At 36.7% G+C, this 23,630-nt stretch overlaps 1 protein-coding gene across 24 annotated transcripts in view; it reads right to left on the bottom strand.

Annotated features, from left to right (window-relative positions):
* DLG1 (discs large MAGUK scaffold protein 1) overlaps positions 1-23,630 on the bottom strand; it is a 139,110-nt gene that overhangs the window by 31,231 nt on the left and 84,249 nt on the right. For all 24 annotated transcript variants that reach the window (XM_064385734.1, XM_064385736.1, XM_064385735.1 and 21 more), the window contains 9 exons: positions 21,411-21,464; positions 18,993-19,043; positions 18,051-18,175; positions 16,819-16,988; positions 16,184-16,320; positions 14,693-14,837; positions 7,611-7,737; positions 5,656-5,812; positions 4,481-4,583 (listed from right to left, as the gene is read on the bottom strand). In XM_064385734.1, the coding sequence (XP_064241804.1) occupies positions 4,481-4,583; positions 5,656-5,812; positions 7,611-7,737; positions 14,693-14,837; positions 16,184-16,320; positions 16,819-16,988; positions 18,051-18,175; positions 18,993-19,043; positions 21,411-21,464 (1,069 nt within the window). The remainder of the gene's footprint in view (positions 1-4,480; positions 4,584-5,655; positions 5,813-7,610; positions 7,738-14,692; positions 14,838-16,183; positions 16,321-16,818; positions 16,989-18,050; positions 18,176-18,992; positions 19,044-21,410; positions 21,465-23,630) is intronic.

Raw genomic sequence — 23,630 nt, 5'->3', positions numbered from 1 at the left:
AAAGGATTAAAACATGTGTAAGCCGCCTTATAGTGTCTATCAGGGCTATATTTAGCAAAACCCTTTTTCTAATCTTAATGGGTCCAGTTTTGAAAATACTCTAATTGACTAATCTAGATTACTTGCAAATGAGTAGAACCAGGTACAAAACAAGCAAGAACAGAAACCTGGAAAACCAGGGACAACGCACTCAAAAACAAGGCAAACCTTTTTTGAAGTATTTTTTTTAAGAATTTTTCATTTTATGAAATCAAGATGCCCTGATCTTCTGAATGACCTTTATTTAAGAAAATCCATGTCCTCATCTAGAAAGCAGGGAAGCTCTGCCTCCATAAAAAAAAACAATTACTGAAAATTAAGTTTTGTATAAGCATTATTGGCTTCATGCTACCCCAGCTAGAATTTTGTAGACAGATGTACAATATATTTCAAGACTAATGCTCAGAAAACAATCTTAGCTCATACATATGAAACTGGCACCATTTCCCAGACCTTAGTTATTCTCTTTTGAATTATATAAATGCAGCACTGTGAATAGAGAAATCAGCCACACACTGACCACTGAGCAGAGAGCTCTAACAAAACTTTTGTGTTTCCACCTTTTTTTTTCTTTTGAGTAATTTGTTTTAAAGATAAGAGAATGAAGAAAACACAGTTTCCATTAATAAAATTGAAAGAATGTGCGTTAACTACCTACACGAATAATGTAGGCTCAGAAGCAGATGCTTTACAAAAATACTTGGAAATCTCTCTTGATGTTTTGGTTCCACCTTCTCCTAATCTTACACTGATCACCTAAGAACACAAAGCTAATCTGATCACTTAAACATCTTATCACTTTCAGAAAATAAATAATAATTTTATTTTTGGTATGACAGGTGAATCCGTGGGAAACAGAAAGGGCTTGTATCCTTTTCTGTCATGACAGGCTTCTCTGAATTTTGCCCTGCTTTGGGGAAGGATGAGGTGACCAGTGAATGCCTGCTGATGCCAACAGACTTGGCCTGCTGCCTTCTGCAAGGCTCTCCAAGAGCAGGCCTCACAGTTTACATAACTGCAGTTAATGTTACCCACATCCTTAATACAGCTCAGTTCTGATCTAACAGAGTATAACTACAATAGAAAGCTTAACCCAATAAATTATTTTCTACCTAATTTGAATCCAATATATTTTCATATTTTTAATATATTTGTTTGGCTATTCTATTAGTTTTAAGCACTTAAATGCACTCAAACTACAATACAGGTAGGGCAGCCCACTGGCACCTCATACCTCTTTGGAACAGAAAAATATAACCTTCCAGAAATTCTGAATTGTGAGGCAACATTATTATTACATTCAGATGACTTTTTCATTTGAATGAATGTAACAATGGGTATCAGTGTGAACCACAGAGCCCTCCAGAGCTGTAATCCTCTGCAGTGCTATACTTCCCCCTTGCTGCTCCTCCCCTCACTACATTCCCTTCAAGCACTCTGGTTCCTGCGTCCCTGCTATGCAGCACCATCACACTGCTGACCATTCTGAATCCCCACTGCCAGGAAATACACACATATCCAAATTGCTTACTGCTTCCTCTCATTCCTCTGCACCACTACAACTCTCCCTCACCATCCTAGCTCTGCAGGAAATCCAGAGACACTGCAGTGTGGCACTGAGGTGTCTGCAGAGGCAGGAAGCAACAGGAAAATTAAATGGATCAGAAGCCACTGAATTAAAATGGCTTATCAAAACACTTTTGTGTACTGAAGCAACATTTCCTCCTTTGAAACTGCTCCAGGTCACAGTATTTCTTTTCCAGTTGAATTCACAGCAAAACAAAATCTCTTTTTATTCATGAGTGATGCCTTGAAAGGAGGTAGAAATTTGTAGTACCAGCAAAGGAGTAAGGAAAGGCTTCCAAATAAAGATGAAAATGAGAACAACATCCAGACTTCCCAGCCACATTTCTACAGGATAATTCCTGTTTCACAAACTCATGCTCATCTCCTGCTGTAGATCCCTCTGCAGCATCCAGCCCCTACAGGTCCAAACCCACGGATGTGTCCAACCAGGGAGACTCTGTATGACACCCATGGCATCTATGCACCACAGAAGGATGCACCAGCACAACCCAACAGGCACCAGTTTCCAACATTAGCTCCTGGCAAGTTACAAGATAAAGGCTGGAGTCTAGAAGGAGAAAGCCTGAGGTCAACTGAGTACAGTTGTGGGGGTGCCTGATGCCTGAGCCACTTCTGGAAACAGAACAACACACTCACATTCCACGTTTGGCTTCTACCTGTCCCAAAGACTGCTGGCAAGTTGCTGAAATTTAATTCAGTGGAGTAGAAAACTTTGTAAGGCATCCTTCAAATTTATTGAACACTCCTGGAAACTGAAGGAATGCCCAGAAAGACATTTTAAAGAATGTAATTACATCTGTTTTCACTCAATTCCATAACCAAGGAACATTGTGGAGATTTAAGGGAAAGAAAAGTCAGTGGTTACATAATTTGAGCCCAAATTCAATAAAATCAATTTCATTCAGTCATAATAGCCTACCCCAAACCCAGTAATTACAAGTTTAGTTACCATGGATTTGAAGAGAGAGAGACATGGAAAATTCAAGCCTTTGCATGAGAAAGGCTATAGAAAAATGAATCGCTGGAAAACCCAACTCAGACCTTCCTATGAGAGAACTGCTTGCAAAAAACCTCTTTTCCCAAAAACAGGAGGAGAAAGACAAATGGGAAATTTATGATGGGAAAATAGGAAATGTGATAGCATGTAAAAACATAAATTATCATTCCCCACCACATCTATGAACACACAAACTGTCATATACAATAACAGGGAGTGAAGTGAACCAGTCCCAAGTGTCTTCCAAATGCTCCTATCATACTGAATCTCTTTACTCAGTTATAATAAACCCTGATGGATGTCTAGAATCTCCTTGATCTGTCCTAGCTGTCAGCATCTTTTACAAAATCCTGCTGGATTCAAAAATATAAATAAAATACATATGCAATACAAGCAGTTATAACTGATGCTCTCCATCTTTATGAAGACATTTGAGAAACATCAATAATGAACAACTTTATAAATATTTTAATACTTGTTAACCTGTTTCCAAATGGCAGAAACAAAAAATGAGAATAATTGTAAAAACACACACACACACATTTATTCATCAAAAGTTGATAACATTGAAGAGTCAAGCAGAGGACAGACCAAACAGGTATCAACAGAAATATTTGACAATTCTAACACAAAGCCAAAGCAAATATTTCAGAACCAATGCTGACCTTACTGTTTTTTTAAAAGGCAGCCTTGGAGTGAGCACTATTAGAAAATGAATCCTGGACCACAGCAATGTACAGATGGAGCATGTGACCAAGATACAGCCTCCTGAGACAATGCAGGCATTAGCAACACAGGCTGGCTGCAGGGATTTGAGCAGGAAGCAGAAAAACCAATCATTTGGCCTTACTATGAACAGAGTTCCTGGATCAGGGGAGAGATGGGATGTTGATGCAGGTGGTGGGGTTGGGGAATATGAAAGCTAATGCTTCAAACATTTGAGTAGGTCAGGATGGAAGAAACACGACAGAAAAGAATAAATAAAGAATGACCAAAGTGTGCTGCTGTCAGCCACCTAACAGGTAAAGGCAGCAGTCCTGCTCCATGTCCACTCCTGATGGACGCCTACACTTACCCCTTGACAGTACTGTTAAAGGAAAGTTTCCTCTGCAAGGAAGATTCAGTGCTGGGCAAACCAATTTAGCAAAATTGGAGAAATTTGCTGATCATCACAGTTCATAAAATAACAAAAATGTCTTAGTATATGTAGCACCAATAATACATAAGTTCACAGACTCAAGCATTTCATTTTAGACTATTAAATTGTTGAAGTTTCAAATAGAGACATTTGAAATGTGCTGCAGAAATACAAGAGGACAAATATGTGTATTGATGATGTAGTGTTCTGCAGAACACACAAAGATGGTTAATCAGCATCAGCTGCAGTCTAATTTGGACCAGAAGAAACTGCTGGATAAATAGAAATAACAGCTCAGTGTGAAACCAAGGAATGAAAACCTGATGGCCTCCTTCGGTCATCTAAATCAACAAAATAAAGAAGGAATTAGTCTTCTATCTTCCTACTATTAAAGCATATAAAACCACTATATTAAAGCATAGAGACAATTAGAAATATGAAATAACAATAGGCTATTTCTATTAAATTCTGGATTTACTGGATTAATTTTCATGTTATGACAGTGGCAATAATTACTGAAGAAACATGAATTCTGCAATGGTGAAAGCAAGAAATGCAGCGAGCCATGGGAGCAACACTTGCAGATATTCCAATCTGGTCTCTTGCAATTATGCCAACATATATGTGACAACATCCATTACAGTATTTGTTTCAGAAGAACACTTTCTCTGAGTTTCAAGATTGTACAAGAGAACTTGACTGTATAAAGCAGCCCTTACCTTCTGGACGGTACTGAGCCACAATAGTCACTGCTTGGCCTGCGTTCTTCAGGGCTGCTGCTGCCTGCTCATGGGTTGCTGCTTTTAGATCTACTCCATTTACCTACAAGTAATACAAAAAAACCCTTTATCAAAATTAATGCTTGTGTTCATCACCATAGAACACACACCTGTGGAAATAAATTAACTGCATACAAACTAGTTGCCATGTCATGTGTATTTCCCCTGTTCCCAACATTGTTTCTGAAATCAAAAATCAGTAAAATCCGCTCTCACATATACTCCTCAAGAATTACTGAGACTATCACAATATATCATTCAGTGAATGGTCAATTTTCTTATTGTTTAAGTGTGGTTTTTTTTTCTTTTGAAGGAGAAACAGAGAATGTTACTTTTTTGTGATGGTTCAGGGACCTTCTTAGACAAATAATGCCTACAGACCATGCTGTCACCACACCCTGTGACAGGCAACACCCTCCGTGAATCTGGCATTGTTTTCAATGCAGAAGATTTAAAAATAGCATCACCAAAAAAACTGAAGCAGAAATGTGTGTTCCACATTTTAGACCAAGAGTAGTTTTCATAGTTCAAACTAAAATAAAGATGTGCTTTAATATCAGTTTTAGTAACAGCTGTTAAAAGGACATAACTCCCAAAACACAATGTAATTATCCAAATAAATTATTCTCCATAAATTAAGTATTCACAAAGAAACCTCACAAATATTTATAACCTTCAATACTAATATAGAAAAAGCCCTTAGAGAGGTATGAGATGGAACTTTTTAAGACTGATAGGCGGTTCAGCAGCTACTCCAGGAAGTAAAGAGCCAGTTTTAGACTCTGCAACCAAGTGTCTCCATCTCACTAGAAGGGTTATTTCTGAAACCTGTATTCTTTCAATTGAGACACACACAGCCCTCAGCTATGAGACTAAGATAAGTTAATGTCTTCCCTGTATGTCTCAGAGAGGGAAGTGCTATTTTAATCAGGTTATAGATGAGAAACTGAGGCAGACTAAAGTCCTCAAAGGTAGTTTGGAATTATATTGGCATCTGTCCATTATCTCAAATTTACCCAGTTAATAACATTTTTTGTATATCATTAATTGGTATTAATATGCAGGGAGGGGGAAACTTTTGTTGCTGTTTAAATAAAAGAAACAAAGAATCCTACAGAAATTATACGATCTCCTTTCCTAAGCTCTCCACTCAGGTCAGCTGGCCCTCCTGCAAGGATGAAAGAGATGAAAATTCCTTCTCCATCTTCTCCTCCAACAATGTTGAAACCAAGACCAGTTGATCCTCGATGTAGGACAACCTTTCTAGGCTCCCTGAAGGAAAAGAAAGGAATATGAAATCTCAGCCACTAGATAAAAGTAAAATAAACAATTAGAAAAGCTTCTAGATGCAAAACAAAATCCCCTCCCTGTTATTAGATGAACTGAACAAATCTGTAAGTATGTATGTATGTATAAATAAATAAATTCCTATTATGCTATAATCCTATTCAGGATGTCACTACTTAATATTTTCCATATTGTTCAAGGACATCAGTGTAGGTTATGACATTCTCAGATACATTTTCAATTTTAGCAAAGTGTCTGCAATTGAAGAAGGTAACCTAAACCAAGTTGTTACACTCTTTTTCATACGAAAAAATATTTATCAATATTTTTTCTTTCCTCCCCTCCTAACTTGAATGAGGGGAGGAAAGAAAAAATATTGATAAAGCCAGTCAAATTCTAATGCAGAAAGATTCCTTCCAAAAATCTATTATCTGTTACTTGATTTAATACGAGCAAAGCATAAATGATCTCAGAAAAAGACATTTCTAATAAAGCAGAGAAACTGTGCACTGCATTTCAAAAATCACTAGAGAGCACTAAAGAACAATTAATGTACATTAAGTATTTGGAGGTATTAATTATTAATCTACAGGATAAAGTAAGAAGCTTCTTTTTTTTCCAAAACAAAAAGTATCATCTAGTCCAATCTTTAAAAATCACTCAATTTTTACACTACCTATTAAATCATCTTAAGGTCAAATTCTTAAATTTCACCTCCATCAATTATTATATTCATTTTTTCAGAGTACTATTCCATTACAAATAAATGACATTGTGAAAACCTCTACACACATTTCTCTGGATCACACCAATAACATTAACAAAAACAGAACAGAAGAGAGAACAGAAAAATACACTATCTTTTAAAATAACACTCAAAATTTATAAACCCCTTTTTGAGATGGAAAGAGTGTAATATGAAAGGTAATTTAAAGAAAATCTAAACATTTTCTGAATAGGCCCTGCATTTTAGAAGAAATCTAAAAACAGCCTTTTACCACAATTTCAAAGGAAGGAAATAAAACCGTAATGGTATCAACAGGACAGAATCATTTTGGCTTACATGTCTACTTAACCCTAAATTAAAGATCAGTACAAAGACATATCCTACCTTCCACTACACTAAAATCAATTCTCCAGTTTATTATGCCACTTAGGTTTCAATCCTGCGTGGACCCTGCCTCGGAATCTGAGTGACATTAGCCATGTCAGATGATGGTGTGACACAGAACTCAGCAACAGCATACTGAAAGTGCAGTGTAACATCCCTATACTTGCAGAACAGAAGGGCAACAAAATTACAAGAGCTTCCCTTTATCATCAATGATGAACAAAAGATTAATGCAATCTACTGAATCAGCTAAGGAATGAAAGGTCTGTTAATGGGAAAGGATTAAGAGTTCTCCAGCATTTCTGGATTTAGAATCCATCAAAACAAACCCTTGTCTGTGGGAGCAGGGTGGACCAAACACTGCTTGCTTTAAAATAAGAAAATCTCTGGTCTGCTCATGCTACCATCTTAAAAATCTCTGTCAATGCATGCAGCATTTCCAGGGCTTTCTCCTTTTAACACTATTCTTGGACTGATAAATAAAGTGTGTGTGTATATATATACACATATAAATATACATAATTTTATCCTTACAACAAAGTTTACAAGAGTTAAAAAACTAACATCTGTTTCTTGAAATAAAATATAGCATTCCCTAGCATTTTGCCCACTAACCCATTCTGGAGCTTCCCTGGTTAATCAATCTGACACTTAGCTTTGGTTGTCCATTACCTGGTGATCTCATCATCTCCAAGCATTCCCTTGGGAACGGGTGAATATCGCCCTGGTGATGCTGGGGGCAGGGACTGTCCCAGGTAGGCAGATGGACTGATATGGTTATCCACTGGCTGAGAATAAGCTTCACAGAGGGGGAAGGAAAACAATAAAAGGCATTAGGATAATACCAAAAAAAGAGCTGGAGGAAAAGAAACAAAGGAGTGACCTCTTTTAAAAACAAACTATAGCAGTTGAAATGATATATTATAAACATCATAGTTCTAAAATACTGTGTTAAATCTGTACATTCGCCAGCCTCATCACTAAGTCAGTAAGCAAATTTTTCAGTTTCATTGTGTCTCAAATAAAACTTTTTAGAAACAGCTACTGTGGATAGTTGAAGCCCATGGGAACAGTCTGGAGATTTATCTGTTTTAAAGCTGTTTTTAACTTGACCAAAGCAAAGTTTTAACTGAACCACAACACATATACCAGAAGAAATTTAGCATCTGAATGATTACAATTGATGGAAAATCTTCTACCACATCAGGAGAATTGTTCCAATAAATAATTAAGAAGGTGCACAATACTTCCAAGTTAGGCACATTAGTTTTAAGTGCTCATTAAGGCACAGTCTTACCCACTGTTTGCTATTACAAAGCACGTTCTACAATTGGAAATGGTTTTTTCCTGGCGTACGTGCTTCAAACTTTGAGGCTTAAACATGAAGGATGAGGACTCTTCACAGATTCAGTATTAATAAAGCTGCCAGACTCTTTGCCCTTACTTGCTGTATCTGATGGGGTAGCTGACCTTTGAGGATTTATACTAAACCCAAAGCTCTTTAACTGAACATACATGACACTGATTGTGCAGATTGTTCATCATTCTCCTTTTGTTTTTTCCTTTTTAAGCCATTCTCAAAAAGTTTGGATCATATACAAACTTATCAAGAGTACTCTTGATATATATATATATATACACACATGAAAATTTGCTATTTATGTACATATACACACATATATATATTCCAAACCACCCAATCTGGGCTGGATTGTGCCTGTATGGTCTAGATTCCTAGCAAACCTGTGAGCAGTAAATTCTTCACATGGCATCGCATGCATCAAGACAGCTGTCAATATATCAACAAACATTAAAATCTGCTATTAACAGCTTCAGCAGTTCAAAACACACACATTTGGCTTAAAACCACACAAATACTGGTTTCGCTTAAAACCACACAAATATTTTGGCTTTTCTCAGAAAATTTTGAAGCTAAAGCACAAAAAATTAAACGCAAGACATTACGAGCTCTTTTCCAACTACAGGGAAATGGGTGTTGATTAAAAAACCTGAACAACTGTTCCACAGCATAGCAGCTCTGCACATTCTGTTCCTGCACTAAATTATCTCATTCCACAAAATGAATTTGAAATTGCTTTTAACAAGCCAATGGTATCCATGATGATGCATATTTAATAGGAAAATATTAGATACAAATTCTATATTCATTGATTTACAGTACTTCTCATTTGATTGTTTTTCAGGTTCTTGCAGCTTTTAACTGCACTGTGTTCAGAAACATACACACCACTTATTATATGACCTTATTTTTTAAATTTTTTATGCTTTCACTCTATGACTAGAAGCCAGCTGTCGATCAATATAACAGTTTATTATTCCAGATCTGTGGACAGTTCCACAACAGCACTGGCTGCATCCTTTCTAAAGTTTTAGACATGCAACTTGCTTGAAACAGTCTGGTCCTTTCTCAAGGCTGCTGCTCTCAGTGCTATGAAAGCAAACCTACACAAGGCACAAAGAGGCTGCTCTCTGTGGAGCTCCTGCACTAAACCATGGCTGCACCTTCCCTGAAACTGCTTCAGATGGAAATTAGAGCTGAAGCATATTCATGAGGAACGTGACAGAAATAAAAGGCAAGCCATCACTTTATGAATCCTAAATGAGGTCTAAACTTCTATTTCCAGGTAAATATTATTACTGATGGAACTGATAAAGGAACTGTCTTTTGGATGAATGGAAAACTGCATGCGTAAAATCAACTTGCTTTGACAGGAAAAGTCAGACTCTCAAGAAGAAATTCCATTTCCAAATCCACCCTCTCCTTTCCATAAGACAGTTCTAGACAAAAAGAAAAAAATGTAAGATTTCCTATTATTTTCCTATTATCTGTAAACTGAGGACACCAACCACAAGTATAATCTCTAAAGTGGACAATAAAATTAAAACTTTATTGTCTTTTACTGTTATTACATATTCTTCTCTTCCTGTACTTAGGCCATTTAAGAAATGATAAGGCATTCATGTCTAGTGAAGAAACTGATTATTCCCTCCCTTCAAATATTTTATTTTTCAATGCAGGGTGGAAATACTGTACCAACATACAAAAGCACAAAAGTACTTTGGAATTAATTAGGAGTCAAAAATCCATCACTGATAATGTCTTCAAAGGAGGCCTGTGTTGGAAGCAGCCCTCTCTCTCAAAAACCATTTAGCCACTTTTCTGACTCTGACATTCTACTTCATGCACTTCACAGGTAATGTTGGTGTTTTAAACAGCAAGTACTACACCTTAGTAATATTTCATCTGAATAACTTGAAAAGAATTTATATGAACAAACTACTGGATATTTGTTCCAGGAATCATTTAATGACCACCATTTATGTACAGATGAAGGAGACAGTTTACACTCCTACTGATCTGTGGCCCTCCAGCAGGCTAAAGCTGTGATTCTCTCAGCAGCTGAGCCCCAATGCTCCAGCCACAGGCCCACCCCAGCCACAGTGCTGCTGTTCCTGTGCACACAGTAAACATGGGAGAGGGACTTCTGTTGCACTTCCATCTTTTCTATACTGGAAGTTCTCACTTCACAGCCTGACAGAGTGGAGAACAGCACTCAGATGGCAATGTGCTCAGAAAGAACAATCTTTCCTGGCTGCATTCTTCTTGAGCCAGAAAATGCAGAGCATTGTAGAGTAACTGTTTAGCCAGGCAATCCACACCTCAAGAGCTAAAAGATAAATCTCACAGAAGCAACAGAAACAGGCACAGCAATCAACTATTCCAGGTCTATGTCCAAGCTTTCATCAGCCAGACACTTCCCAATCTCCAGAGCAACAGCAAACAACTATAACCTTTTTTTTTTTCCATATTCATTCCCTGCTGAATCTCTGGTCTCAAACAGCCCCAACTCTTCTCTAACAAGATTTTCAACAGTAAGTTCCCAGACAGGCAGCTGGAAGCCATTCACTCACTGATAAATATCAAATGACAGAAGTCAATTTTCAGCCCCAGGTGCACAATGCTGCCACAACATCTGTACTCTTCCCAATAAATACTGCCATAAATCAAAATCTCAGAAACCTCCTTTTCAAACATCCCTTGATTCTAAGGCATTAACCCCAAGAAAATATCAAATTGTTTAATTATACATATGGATACTAACTTACTTAGTCCTTTCATTTGAGCCATCAGACCACCTGACAAGGCCACACTACTGTGTAGCTGATACTCCTACTATAGGAGTGTTAAAAGAAATTAGATTTTGCACAAAACCTAGAACCTGAAATTTGTTCTTGAACAGTTCTTTAATATTCATAGCTCTGCATTTTAAATCCTCATCACCAGGGCAAGTGAGGCAGCCCTATGACTAAACAAGACCAGTTCCAGAGGGAAAATCTTAAAGACAAACCAAACCAAATTCTGAATTTGGACTTTTGAACGGACAACCAAGTCCACAGAAGTTAGCACAGTGAGCAATCTACTGCATGTTCTACCCAGTACCAAGTACTGTGTACTGTGCTTTTAGATATTTCTGATAAAATGAGAATTTAAAAAAAAAAGAATAAACAAAAAAAGAAGCAAAAAAACCAACAAAAAAAAAAAACCACAACAACCCAGAAATAAAATAAGCAAACAAAAAACCCTCCCAAGGCTTCTGTAAGTGAGCAGTTCACATATAATAAAGTTTCTACCTTAACATCACTTGCAGTAGACATGTTCACAGGGAGCCTCTGTGCACATCTTACTTCTCCTTTGTAGTAGGACTGAACTCCTAAGAATCTGGCTAAAAGGATTCTCATGGACAGAAATAGGAAGGAGGAATGCAAATACTTGTCTCAAAACTGCTGCAGATGAGTAGGTGAAGGAAGAAGCCTGGTAACTGTTTCAACACTGACTCACAATCCAGGTGATCCTAGAAAATACCTCTTTAATATCTGCCATCTGGTAAAAGCATTTCAGAATCTCCAATCTAAACCTCTTGAGCCCTGTACTGCTCTGCTAAATGCAGTAAAAATATTACAAACATGTGCCACCATTTTTTGGTAAGAGTTCTATCTAACTGAGCAGCTTCTTGCAGAAAGCAGAGGCTTTCTGGTTGCAAAAGCAGAATCAGCCTTTGAGGAAGTTGATGTCTCCCTTTGAGATTTCCACTGTAAATGTGCAAATGCTGAGAGGTACTGGAAAAGCTTTTGTTCTGCCCTGTATTAGAAAAGTAGCATTAGAAAAATAGCAGCTCAGAAACACACAGTTGTTTTTCATAAGTCAAAGACTGAGGAAAAGACTAAACTGATTTCCTGGAATTTAGTCATTAAACACCTCAGCAAGATCTTCAGGTCTGCTTTGAGTTCAAAATTCCAGCAGTAGTTTCAGTCTCCTCACCAGCTGCAATAACAGCCAGCTGCACTTTGATCACCAGAGACACAAGCTCATGAAGCCTTGGGTAGAAAAGGCTTTCCTGTTGTAAGGAAAAGAAACAGACTGAAGTTTCATCAAAGAACCCAGCGCTTTGCAGAGGAATGTTCTTTAGTCTACCAGGAACAGTGAAAAACAGTATCTTCAGATAGAGAACTCAAGGGAACTGTAGCTAAATGAAATAAAACTCAGAAAAATCTACTCAAAAGTACAGACAGCCCACAAACCTTGTCAAGGGTCATTAAAAGACAAAGAGAGACAAAATGCCTGGAATCTGAGAAAAACTTCTATGACTTTTTTTTTCAGAATACTTGAGTTTGAGGAGAAAGGTTTCTAGAAGCAGCTGCTGGAGCTTGAGGTACATGACAAAGTCAGGAGACTGGCTCTTCTCAGTAAAAGGCTAGAAATACACTTCCCACAAAGGATGGGGTACTGGGCTGCACAGAATGCCACCATCTCTCAAATCACCCTTAGAGGGAGAGCAAACAGAGAGAAACTCTGGAGGGAGGATGGCAGTGAGACAAAAGGAGCCTACATGTGTGACCAGGCCATGGATGTGACACCAGGTCACACTTTCTGAGAAATTAAGGACTCATGGCAAGATGGCAGAGGACATCCTCATGGCAGTTATGTGGGATTACCTTTGACAGAACCTCTCTGATCTGTCTAGCCACTGGACATGGTGAGAAGGTACTCTTGAAGATGACACTGTCTCACAGCTCTGACTTATAATGCAATTGCCTGCAATGAACTGAGCCTCCAGCTCATCCACCATTTGAGAGAAATTAATATCTCTGCATGACAAGAGGTCCAACAACCAACCTTTGCCACTGTCATTGATTTATTAGCCCTGGGCAAATTACCAGGAATCATCTCCTTCTCTGCCTTCCTCCCCTCCAACTTTCTATAGGTTTTGTCTTTGACCCCACAAAAGATTAACAAAGTAAATATTCCAGTGATTGAGTCGAGGTGCAGCAGTAAGGGATGAGATACTTCAATGTTTGTCACACCCCAATCCACAGCAGTGTAACTGCATTATTGCAACATTACCACGAACACTAGGTAAAAATCAGATTTCTCTTTTCCAAAATATATGAATTCCAGGTGAAATATATGAAAAGATCAGTCATATGGAGAGAGAACAGGAAGTCTACTTTCCAAGGAAAGTGGGAAAGTTATTGAACAAACTAGATACAGTAAGGGAAAAGGCTGCTCTCTAACCATAATATATATGAGTAGAAAACTGAGGAAGAATCAGTGGAGGATGAAAATTAGATATGTCAAAGAATGGAGCCTTCAAGAGCATCCTTCTAATAACACAGTGGAGACAAAACCTAATTTGCTCCAAATTGTAATTCAATAAGCTTACAAATAGATTTTAAGATACTGTAGCTATTGCCAATAAATGATGGGCTTATAAGGTACTTCAGACTTTGTTGTGCTGCACTTGAGTTTGTTGTTCTTTATATACTGTTTTCAATTACATCTGTCAGTCCCAAAACATTCCTTTTTTTAAAATGAAGTAGTACCTAAACAGATCAGTGCTACATATCAGTTGCACATATCTAATGGCAGAAAACAAAGCAATACCTAAAATAAGTCTCTCCTAAAACCATTTCATGTCATAACATGAGTAAAACTGGTCATCCAGAAAAGTCAGTGTATTCAGTCTTGCAAAGACACAGTTATATAATTATTTTCCCCTTCTCCAGCCACTAAATGGTAATAACCCTCTTAAGTACACTCAACTCAAATATTTATTTACATTGTAGTTCAACCTGAACTTTCTGGATTTATATGTTTGACTTTGAAAATATTCTTGTCAGCAGTACCCTTATGTCAACAAGAAATTCTTGTAACTACTTTTAATACAGCATTCACTGGTTTTCCATTCAAATTGTCAATAATTAGGTCAAAACTGAAGTCAGATTTCAAATAAGTTAACATGGAATTTTTTAACACATTCACAGGCAGGCACCAGGGCAAGAACTTCCCATCCTCCCACTTAAAGTTTATTTAAGTATATACAATTTCAAGCAAAACCAGGAAAACAGGAAAAACATCAGAGTATCACCAACCTCTCTAGTTTACAGGACTCTGAATACCCTCACAGTGCATTGCTTTCTACTCTCCCCTTTTACTCATCAGCAAGTGATGAGTAACACTGAGTCTCTAGGACTGGGCCATGACAGACACAAAACCACACCTGGAGCCCTGCTGCTGCTGTCTTTTCAGCATACAAGCTATAGGATGTTGTAATCCACTTAGATTTTGCCTCATATAATTTTTTTAAGCTTGCAACAGTTAAAATACTAAAACTGAAATAAGTTAATGCCTTAAAGGGAAAATCAATTAAATCAGCAAGATAAGATGAACTTACAGTTTGTGATGTCAGGAGGGGCATAACTGTCATTCATGAACATGCTGGTGGGCTTTGCAACCTTCAGATAAACAAAGTCAGATGTGTTTTTTAAGGCAGTCACTGCTTCTTCATGAGTAACTTCTTCTAAGCAAACACTGTTGACCTGAAGAGAAAAACAAACATTCCTAACCCAGAAAAATGTACTCCTTTCACAGGTCACTCACTGAAGGCTGTTGGAACACTGGCACTGAGAGTCTTTATTAGGATTCATGTGCCACAGACATACCTGGTCACATGAAATTATATAAGAGATGCCTTGTTAAGTATGAAAGGACAAGTATTCCTATCAAAGATTATTATAAATTGTATTGACCACAATGTTGTAAAGAAGGCACACATGACTTTGGGGAGCTAATGGGACAAACAGGACACTCAAAATGTAGGAAGTGTGCACACTACACAGTGTGTTACTGCAAGCACTACATAGAGAGAAGCTTGCTCTAATAGGAATAAACCCCATATCAACTTGTCATGACATAATTATGCTCCAGACTTTTATAATGGGACAACATATTCTGACATGATGTCAAAAAGCAGGGGTCAAAACTTGAGAAGGAAACACTAGCACTTCCATTAAAAAAATCCCTTATTGTGAAAGGGAAGAAACTTGTGCAGATAATTCCAGGCAACAAAGGAAATAAAGCTTGTATTGCTCTGAACCCAAGGGGCTAAAGACACTTTCATCATTTAACTTCATGTGTAAGAACAACCAGGCTTTGCCAATTGTTAATTGTGGGGGGAACGCTCTATTCCCTGCATCTGTATTCTCTAAGTTTCCTACAAGTTTTCTAAAAGCCTTTTGTTGATATCTTTTTAATAGATTTTAATTCCTACCACTCCTGAAGACTGAAAAGTTGTTTTGCAGTATTTGGTAATTGCAGTACACCTTAAACACAGAAAGTTACATTCTGCAATGTATGGCTGGGGCTTTCATTTTTCTATCTGGACAAAAAAAAATTGTGGACTGAATTTCAGGAAGTTGAAAGTTTTTGGTTTTTTTTTACTTTGTGCATAAAAAATTCAACTTTGAAGCTATTTTAAGCTTTTAAAAAAACAAAAATGCCATTCAAAAGCATTACAAACACTGAAATGCAATATAAGCAGCAGCTTCATTACAGGCTGGCTAAAGGCTGGCCAGCCACCAGTACAAGGAGTTCCATTCCATTCTTCTATTTTCAGAAGAGAAACAATCCCATTGTATATTTACAATTCTGTCACTCAGATCCCAGAAAAATAATAGCAGGCATCAGAAATAAACATGCTGATTTATCCAGGTTTTGCATGGAACATTCGGCTGAGGAATAGATTTCAGATTTCCTGATGAGATGGTGTTGAATGATGCAGATTTAATTTTATCACTGATTTCCAGGCAGCTTAACCACAAATTGAATCATGCCCCTATTGAGCCTAAAAGTGAATGACCATTAAACAAAGGCAGCTCTTACTTACAGCTAAAAGTTTGTCTCCAATCTGAAGTTTGCCATCTTTATGTGCTGCCCCACCTTCGATGATTTTGGTTACATAAATGCTGTTGTCCCCAGGTATATGCTGATTTCCTACACCACCAGCAATACTGAAACCGAGACCTGCTTGAAGATAAAGGCATTACTCAAGAAACCCTTTTTGCAATCACTGGATTTAAATTCTTACACAAATAATAACACTCCTTATATAACACAAATAGATATAATCAGGGTCTGGCTGAACTAATTCTGATACCTTTTCAAGTGAACTCCATAATGTTCTGGAAAAGATGTAACATGTACACAATTCTGAAAACCAAAAGCTAGATCATTTACTTCATGCTTTGTGAAGTATGGGCACAGCAGAGCTATAAGCATCACCATGCTATAGCATCTATATATTTATAGCCATATTGCCCAGTAATTGATTTCCCTAAATTATTTTTAATCTCTCAAACATCCTTACTGATAATCCAATTAAGTATTTTACTCCAATTTTAATGCACTTAAAAATTACTATATACAATCAGAAACATTTTTTTTTCATTTAAAAGAAAACTTGGCATTCTACAAGAACACTTTCAATTCTTACAAAACAGAAACTTTAGTTTTCCAACATACCTTTGGGGCCTTTCACAAGTTTGATTTCCACTATTTTTTCTGTGACTGGTTTTCTTCTTTTGACATACAATCGTACAATTGATCCCGCTTCTTTCAGTGCTTCCACTGCTTTGCTGTGTGTCACATCCCGAACATCCACTTCATTTACTCGCAGGATACAATCATTGACCCTGGAGACAGCAAGTCATGCTCAGCTGCTGTGTTACAGCAGAGTGCACACATCAGGAGCCTAATATTTTATCTAGAATACACTAGCATACATGCTAACACATTAAAATATAGAGATTTATCTCCAAAATTCTACTCATTCAAGACAATGCTCTAAAATTAAATATTAGTGCTTAAAAATAAATCAAGGATCACTAGAAAACATTTAAGAGGAGTATTTAAATAATGGCTGAAGAGGGCACCTTATATGTACCTTACTTTGACTTTTACCTTTTGTTTACAGCTAGAAAACAGAATTTTAAAAATCAAAACCTACAAGGCACACAATGCAAACATACTAGTTTTAAGCCATGATATGAACACGTCAATCTTGCTTTTCACAAGCAGTTTAAGTGCTGGCCTTCCAGTCCATTTAACATGTTGCAGCAGTAACACTGAGCCCTCATTACACTAAGTGCAATGCCAGGCCCACCTGTCACCGTGTCCTGCCAGATGTACCTCTGACAATGGCCAACAAGCTAAAATGAAGCCTTGAACTAAGCTCATTAGGACTAAAACCCACAATACAGCAGGTATTTGCACATGAAATGATGGGCCAAGTTCTTGACAACAGAAGAGGAAAAAAATAGTCCTATAATCAATGTGGATGGCTATCTTTGAAATATTAAGACATTGAATTATTACCAAGCATACAAAAGGGTTTTTAATAAACTCAACTACCTTGTGGATCAGAAAATGTACATATGGATAACCAAGAGCTACCCATCCTAGCTGTCTAAGCTTTTTCTTGAATTAAGGACTATGAATCATATAGCATAATAAATTTATACCACAGTATAGAAAAATTTCACTTAATTTCCCTAAACTGCAGATATTATTAGTTTGGGAGACACAAACTGATCCACTCAAACTTTCTTCATTATTTACAAAACAGTTCTGTAAGGAAAACCTATTTAACATTTAATGCAGGAGGATAAAACTATTAAAAGTAACAGAAAATTTTCTATCCATTTATTAAAATACAATAACAGCACTTAGTAACCCAAGACAGAAATTCATCCTACCGTAATCTTCCATCCTGTGCAGCTGCACCCCCGGCTATAATTTTTGTGATGAAAATACTTGCATCATCCCCAATATGTGGGTTGTCTGTACCACCTGCAATGCTAAAGCCAAGTCCTGAATTTCCCTAAAGATAGAGGAGGAAAAACATTTACACACTTATTTTTGGGGGAAAAGGTATTCTGGTGTATTTTATACACTACAGAACCAAATCTACATAACTTTCACTAAAACAAAAATACTTAAAGACAATTTAAGCAGTATGCTACATATATAACTTATTTATATGAAAATAAATATAATTACAACTTACATACATGTAAGGAGAACGTAAGTCATTGTATAATAACTATAGCTTGTATCCCACCTCTAATACAGTCCCACAGATACAGAGATTCACACTGACATTTTCTCTTCAGGGATTACTTGCCCTAACTATCAACTGCAAGACCTGTTCACCCTCTCAGTAACAACCAGAACTGCACAGGTATTAGGTAAAATAATTTCTTTCTGCCTTTTTGTTAACAGTGCACCTCAAGTGAACTGAACTAGATCTCAACTTAGAAAAACCTAACAAAGAAATGCACGTGACAAGGTGTCACTTGTAATCTCAATATAAAACTTAATAGTATATAAGTAAAAGCCTATGAAAAAAATATCAATACAGGAGATTAAATCATATTCTGTGTTAGTCTCTACAAGTCTAGGTAGAAACATTAAATGCAGGATGTCTTAGAAGAGATCATGCCCCCACTTTATTCTCAATGGTCAAGGATATTAATAAAACTTTCAATTCCTGCTTAGCAATTCAATGTACTTTTTTTATTAGGCTAAATAATCTACCTGAAATTTAAAAAATAAAAATACTTAGTTTGGATTGCTATTGTTCATATTAAAGTATCATAAATTCCATTTCAGAGTACAGAGGATATTTAGCATGTTACCCTTTCAAGAGTAATTTCTTCATACTCGTAATCTGCATCGGTGCCATTGACCTACAAAAAAAAGAGAAGTGAGACTCACAGAGAATCCTACACTTCACACAACCCATTTTGCTTGGCTGGAAGTTCACTCCCATCAAATCTCAGCTGATTCACAGTGACCACTGCGCTCAGAGGGGGCATGTGAATTTCACACCATTCTGTATTTATGAATCAGACAACCTTTTTATAGGAGTTTAAAAGTTGCCTGTTGAAGAGCAGACTGCTCTACACAACTGCTGTAGGGCACAGGCCCTCTGCTTCTGACTGCTGGAAAGAAAAAATGCTCTGGAGATCCTCACATGTTCCTCAGGCTATACAGCAACTTGAAACTGAGAAAAAAGAAAGACAATGTGGGGTAGAGAAGAATTGTAAGGTAGAACAGAGCAGCATTCTCCTATTGTTATTCCACAATGAGCAGAGAAAAATCAAAGATTGATGCTTTATACCACCTTCTCATGAGAAATAGGTAAGACCCTTCTAAAGTAATATTTAACCACTGTTTATACTACTATATATCATGTCACACACATACTAAAGTTCAGCAATTTAAAATAGGGACAAAAAGAAAAGAAGAGTTTAGAACAATACTTTATAAAGCTTGATGAAAAACCGAAATCCTAGAAAGAAGCCTTGTCATCCTCTGGTTAGAAAGGACACCCACATTCTTTGCTACCTACAGAACAAGGAAATAATCAAATACCAGAAGCAAAAAAAATCAAAACTAACCAAAATCAATTACATAACAAATACTCAATCATATTTAATATTCAGGAATAAGTTTTATTCCAAGATACCTTGGAACTCAAATTCTTTCCTCCAGTTACCTACAACAGCTACAGACTACCCACTATTTCTAGCCTTCTAGGATAAAATATTTAACAAGGTAAGAAACAACATTTATACTATTACTTTACAAAGGACCTTGTCTATCCTTATGATATGGAATATCTGAAAAGACTTCTGTAGTCTTAACACACTAAAGACAAAAAACAGATATAGAAGAAAGCAATTTAAAATCTGACTGTTTTCTAGCAGAGACTTTAAAAAGGGAATTTAATTCTCCCCAAATAAAATTAAGATCAAGCTACTTCCTTCTTCCTATGTTTATTTAGCATATTTAAATGCTTCAAAAGCTGGCAATGCCGTGACTTCCACAGGCTGTCTAATACCAAGCTCTTTCATCCCTCCCTAATTGTATCTCCCCTTACAATAGAAGCCATATCCATTCCATGCATAACAGATTATCATCTTTGCAAAGTACCTCAAAAAATGATTATGTCCTTAGCAGTTTGTTCAGTGGAAAAGATACAGTGGTTTTAACACATGATATTTCTCTATTAAAAAGGGATGAGGTCCTGACCTTCTGAATCCATGAAACTGGATCTATTGCTACACCAACACAAAAGAAGCCACTGTGATCAAGAAGTTTTGATGGTAGCTTAGTCCTTGAGCTATTATCTACAGGAATGACAACATGTGCTAACTGAAGCAGTCATCCAGCATTACAGTACCTGCAAAAGGTTCATGATGATTGATCAGTGTGCAGTGCTCTTTTCTTTTCTTTTTTATTAAATAAATAACAAGGATGATTAATCATTTCCTTATTCATTGGCATTACACAAAACAAAGCCGATCCTAATATATTTAAGCAGTCTCTTATTTCTATGTACAAAGGTCTTTAATCCATTTAAAATATCATCTAGATAAACAGGAGCAAACAAAAAGCTCCACCATTTTATCTTCTCCTTTAGCTTAGTTCTATACTCTCTCTTTTTTTGAAAAACTCCTTTCAATTTATTCATCTAAGAAACCAAACATTAGCAGAGACAAAGGCAAGAATATATCACATGATAAAAGTCACTGATCTAGTCTATCTTTTCCAAGTTTTAAAGGGATCTCACACCTACTAAGCTAAGCTTTATTTCCAGGGCCCCTAAAGATGAAAGACTTTATATGTAAATGTTGTAATTATGCCTGACAAATGAACAGCTCAGCCTCTGCATAACTACACTTATTACTTTAATGTTTCAAACAGAATCAACCCATTTTTATGAACATTTATAGCACTAAACCTTAAGTATAGCCACTGCATGAAGAAATGTTTTTTATGAGAAGTGCAACAGAAATGGCACATTAAATATTAAAGTATCTGCCTGCACAGTTGAAGAAACAGATTGTTCTCTGAACACTGAACCTCTGGAAGCTCAATTGTGTTTTGCATTGTCATGCAAAATGGCACATTGTCATGAAACACAGAAAAATTCCCACCTGCAATCTGCAACATTTAAACAGGTCTTCTCAAACAGCAACAACAGGTGTACCCAACTATATTCATAAACATGATTTGAAGTTATAATTGAAAGCAAAGTGTAGACTTACATATGTTGAAGTCTCCAAAGAATCTGTATTCACCAGCACTGGAGGGGGATTTGCCTTTAACAATGAAACAAAACAAAAAAAATTACACAGCATGAGAAAATGCGTGATTGATGATAATTTCACAGCATTTAATTTGCTGGCTTTCTCAAAGTTCTGCTAAAAGGTAGCCTGACCTTGAGTGTCTCAAAACTGACCTTCTAAAACACTTGTTACTATCCTGGTCAAATTGCTTCCCTGACATAAAACCACACCGTTAGGAAAGTCTGAGATCATATTTAATATCTAAGTTCTGACATTTATTACCTTGTTTTTCAAAAGAAAACCTGAGTCATGCTACCATTTGACATGATGCCAGTTGCCCCAGTACTTGTGGTATGATATGCAGAGGTTGTTTTACCACACAGTATCTCAGAACGAATTTTAAATGAATTCAATTTTGCTTTCTTCCCATCAGGAACAGTGAACCACCCCCTTCGAAAACTGCAAAATGGAAACCTGCAGAAATGCAACTTAAGCAAGAAAGGATCTACAAAACTGACTCGCAAAAGCAAACTCACAGCAGGCATTCATTTACCCCACAGCAGCATGGGCTTCCGTCAGAAAATTGTTAAGGATTAACAAGCACAAGCAGTCAGAGATTATTGCCACAGAAAGCTGAAATAATATTAGCATTTTTACAAGCCAGGAACCAGTAGAGTAAGTTTACACTTTTAGTCTCATGGCACTGAGATTTTTTCGGTGAAAAATTTGGTTTCGACTAAAGAAATCCATAGGAACTGATGATATTTATCTGAAATGTTTCCAAATAAACAGACTTTCCATTTACCCATCAGTTGATCTGCCTTTAAAATAGGCAGCACCTCGCCTGCTCTAGGAACATAAGCCAAACAAACAAACAGTGTCCAGATACATTCCAGACTCCAAATACTGCTAACTATTAAGTTCAGTGGCACTAAACAAAGTTAATCTCTTTATTGCTTTAATGAATCTGAATGAATATGTATGAAAATACATTATCTTTCAAATTAAGATGTTCCTTTTTTTAATCTCCTAAGTGTGTGTGGAAATAATTTTAGGGATAGCTTAATAGACTGCAAAAGAAGCCAGTATTAAACTCAAGCAAAGATAAAGTTAAGACCTGCAAAAACATAACAATTGCATTAACCTATTAATATTCTGCATTTTTGTTTCAAGACAATGACAGCAGCATACTTCTGAAGGATTTATGATTTTTAAAAGCTACCAAATCTAGGAAGTGATGACTCAAAAGTGCCTTTCAAAAGGCTGAGATGAATAATATCCCATCATTAGACAGGAGCCATCAATCTCCTATCAAGTGTCAGAAATTAAGCCTGTGTGATTTAATAAGAACTAAGATCAGGTGGGACCTACACAAGTTAACAGAACAGACAATTAAGAGGAAACTAAAAGGATGACACATATGGCTGTCAATATGCAATCAAAAGCCTTTCTCACCTAGCAATTCTCTCAATAGAAGCATTGGCACATTTCATGCAGCAAAGACATTAAGCACTAGTTATTAATGTCACAATAAAAACCTCTGTCACAACAACACTATCCTTCAGAACCATTTTGTGCCACTAAGTTAAATTTCTTTTTCTGCTTCTGAGTGCAGGTTCTATTAAAGCAAGAGTAAATTAAAATCAAGATCCTGTACTAAAAATCCCAACCTATTATTCATCACAATAATTCACTGTTAAGGTTACAATAAATATAGTTAAACCATATGTTTTTATGGTTTTTCTCAGAAGAAAGCAAGGTGTAATTGCTCAGTTCTTTTCACTCCATTTTGGTATGTATTTTTATTTAATATTAGGATTCTGTAACATCCAATTATATTCAACATACACAGTGCCAGCGAAAGCTGGTTCCCTATGATTTTTATTTTTGAGGTAGACAAGTGTTCTTATTTTCATGTTAAACAAAAAAGACAACTAAAAGCAAAATTGCTGTTAGTAGGTGAGCTTTGGTGAACAATATGTTTAAGACACAAATCAGCCAACCAATGTAAAACCCCTTCAGTAAGTTAAATGATTGTCCCTAGCACTCCCATATTTATCCAAATTCTCCATCAAGCAGCAGCAATTTACCATCTTTTTCCATGATGAATGAAAAAAGCTGTGCCAGGCTTTCCAAAGGTACTATCTGGACAGGTTGCACTGACCTGTCCACCTCAAATCTTGATGTGGGCAGAATCCC

The sequence above is a fragment of the Passer domesticus genome, chromosome 11, assembly GCF_036417665.1.
Source record: "Passer domesticus isolate bPasDom1 chromosome 11, bPasDom1.hap1, whole genome shotgun sequence".
Lineage (NCBI taxonomy): Eukaryota > Metazoa > Chordata > Aves > Passeriformes > Passeridae > Passer > Passer domesticus.
This window is presented reverse-complemented; position numbering and strand designations above follow the sequence as displayed.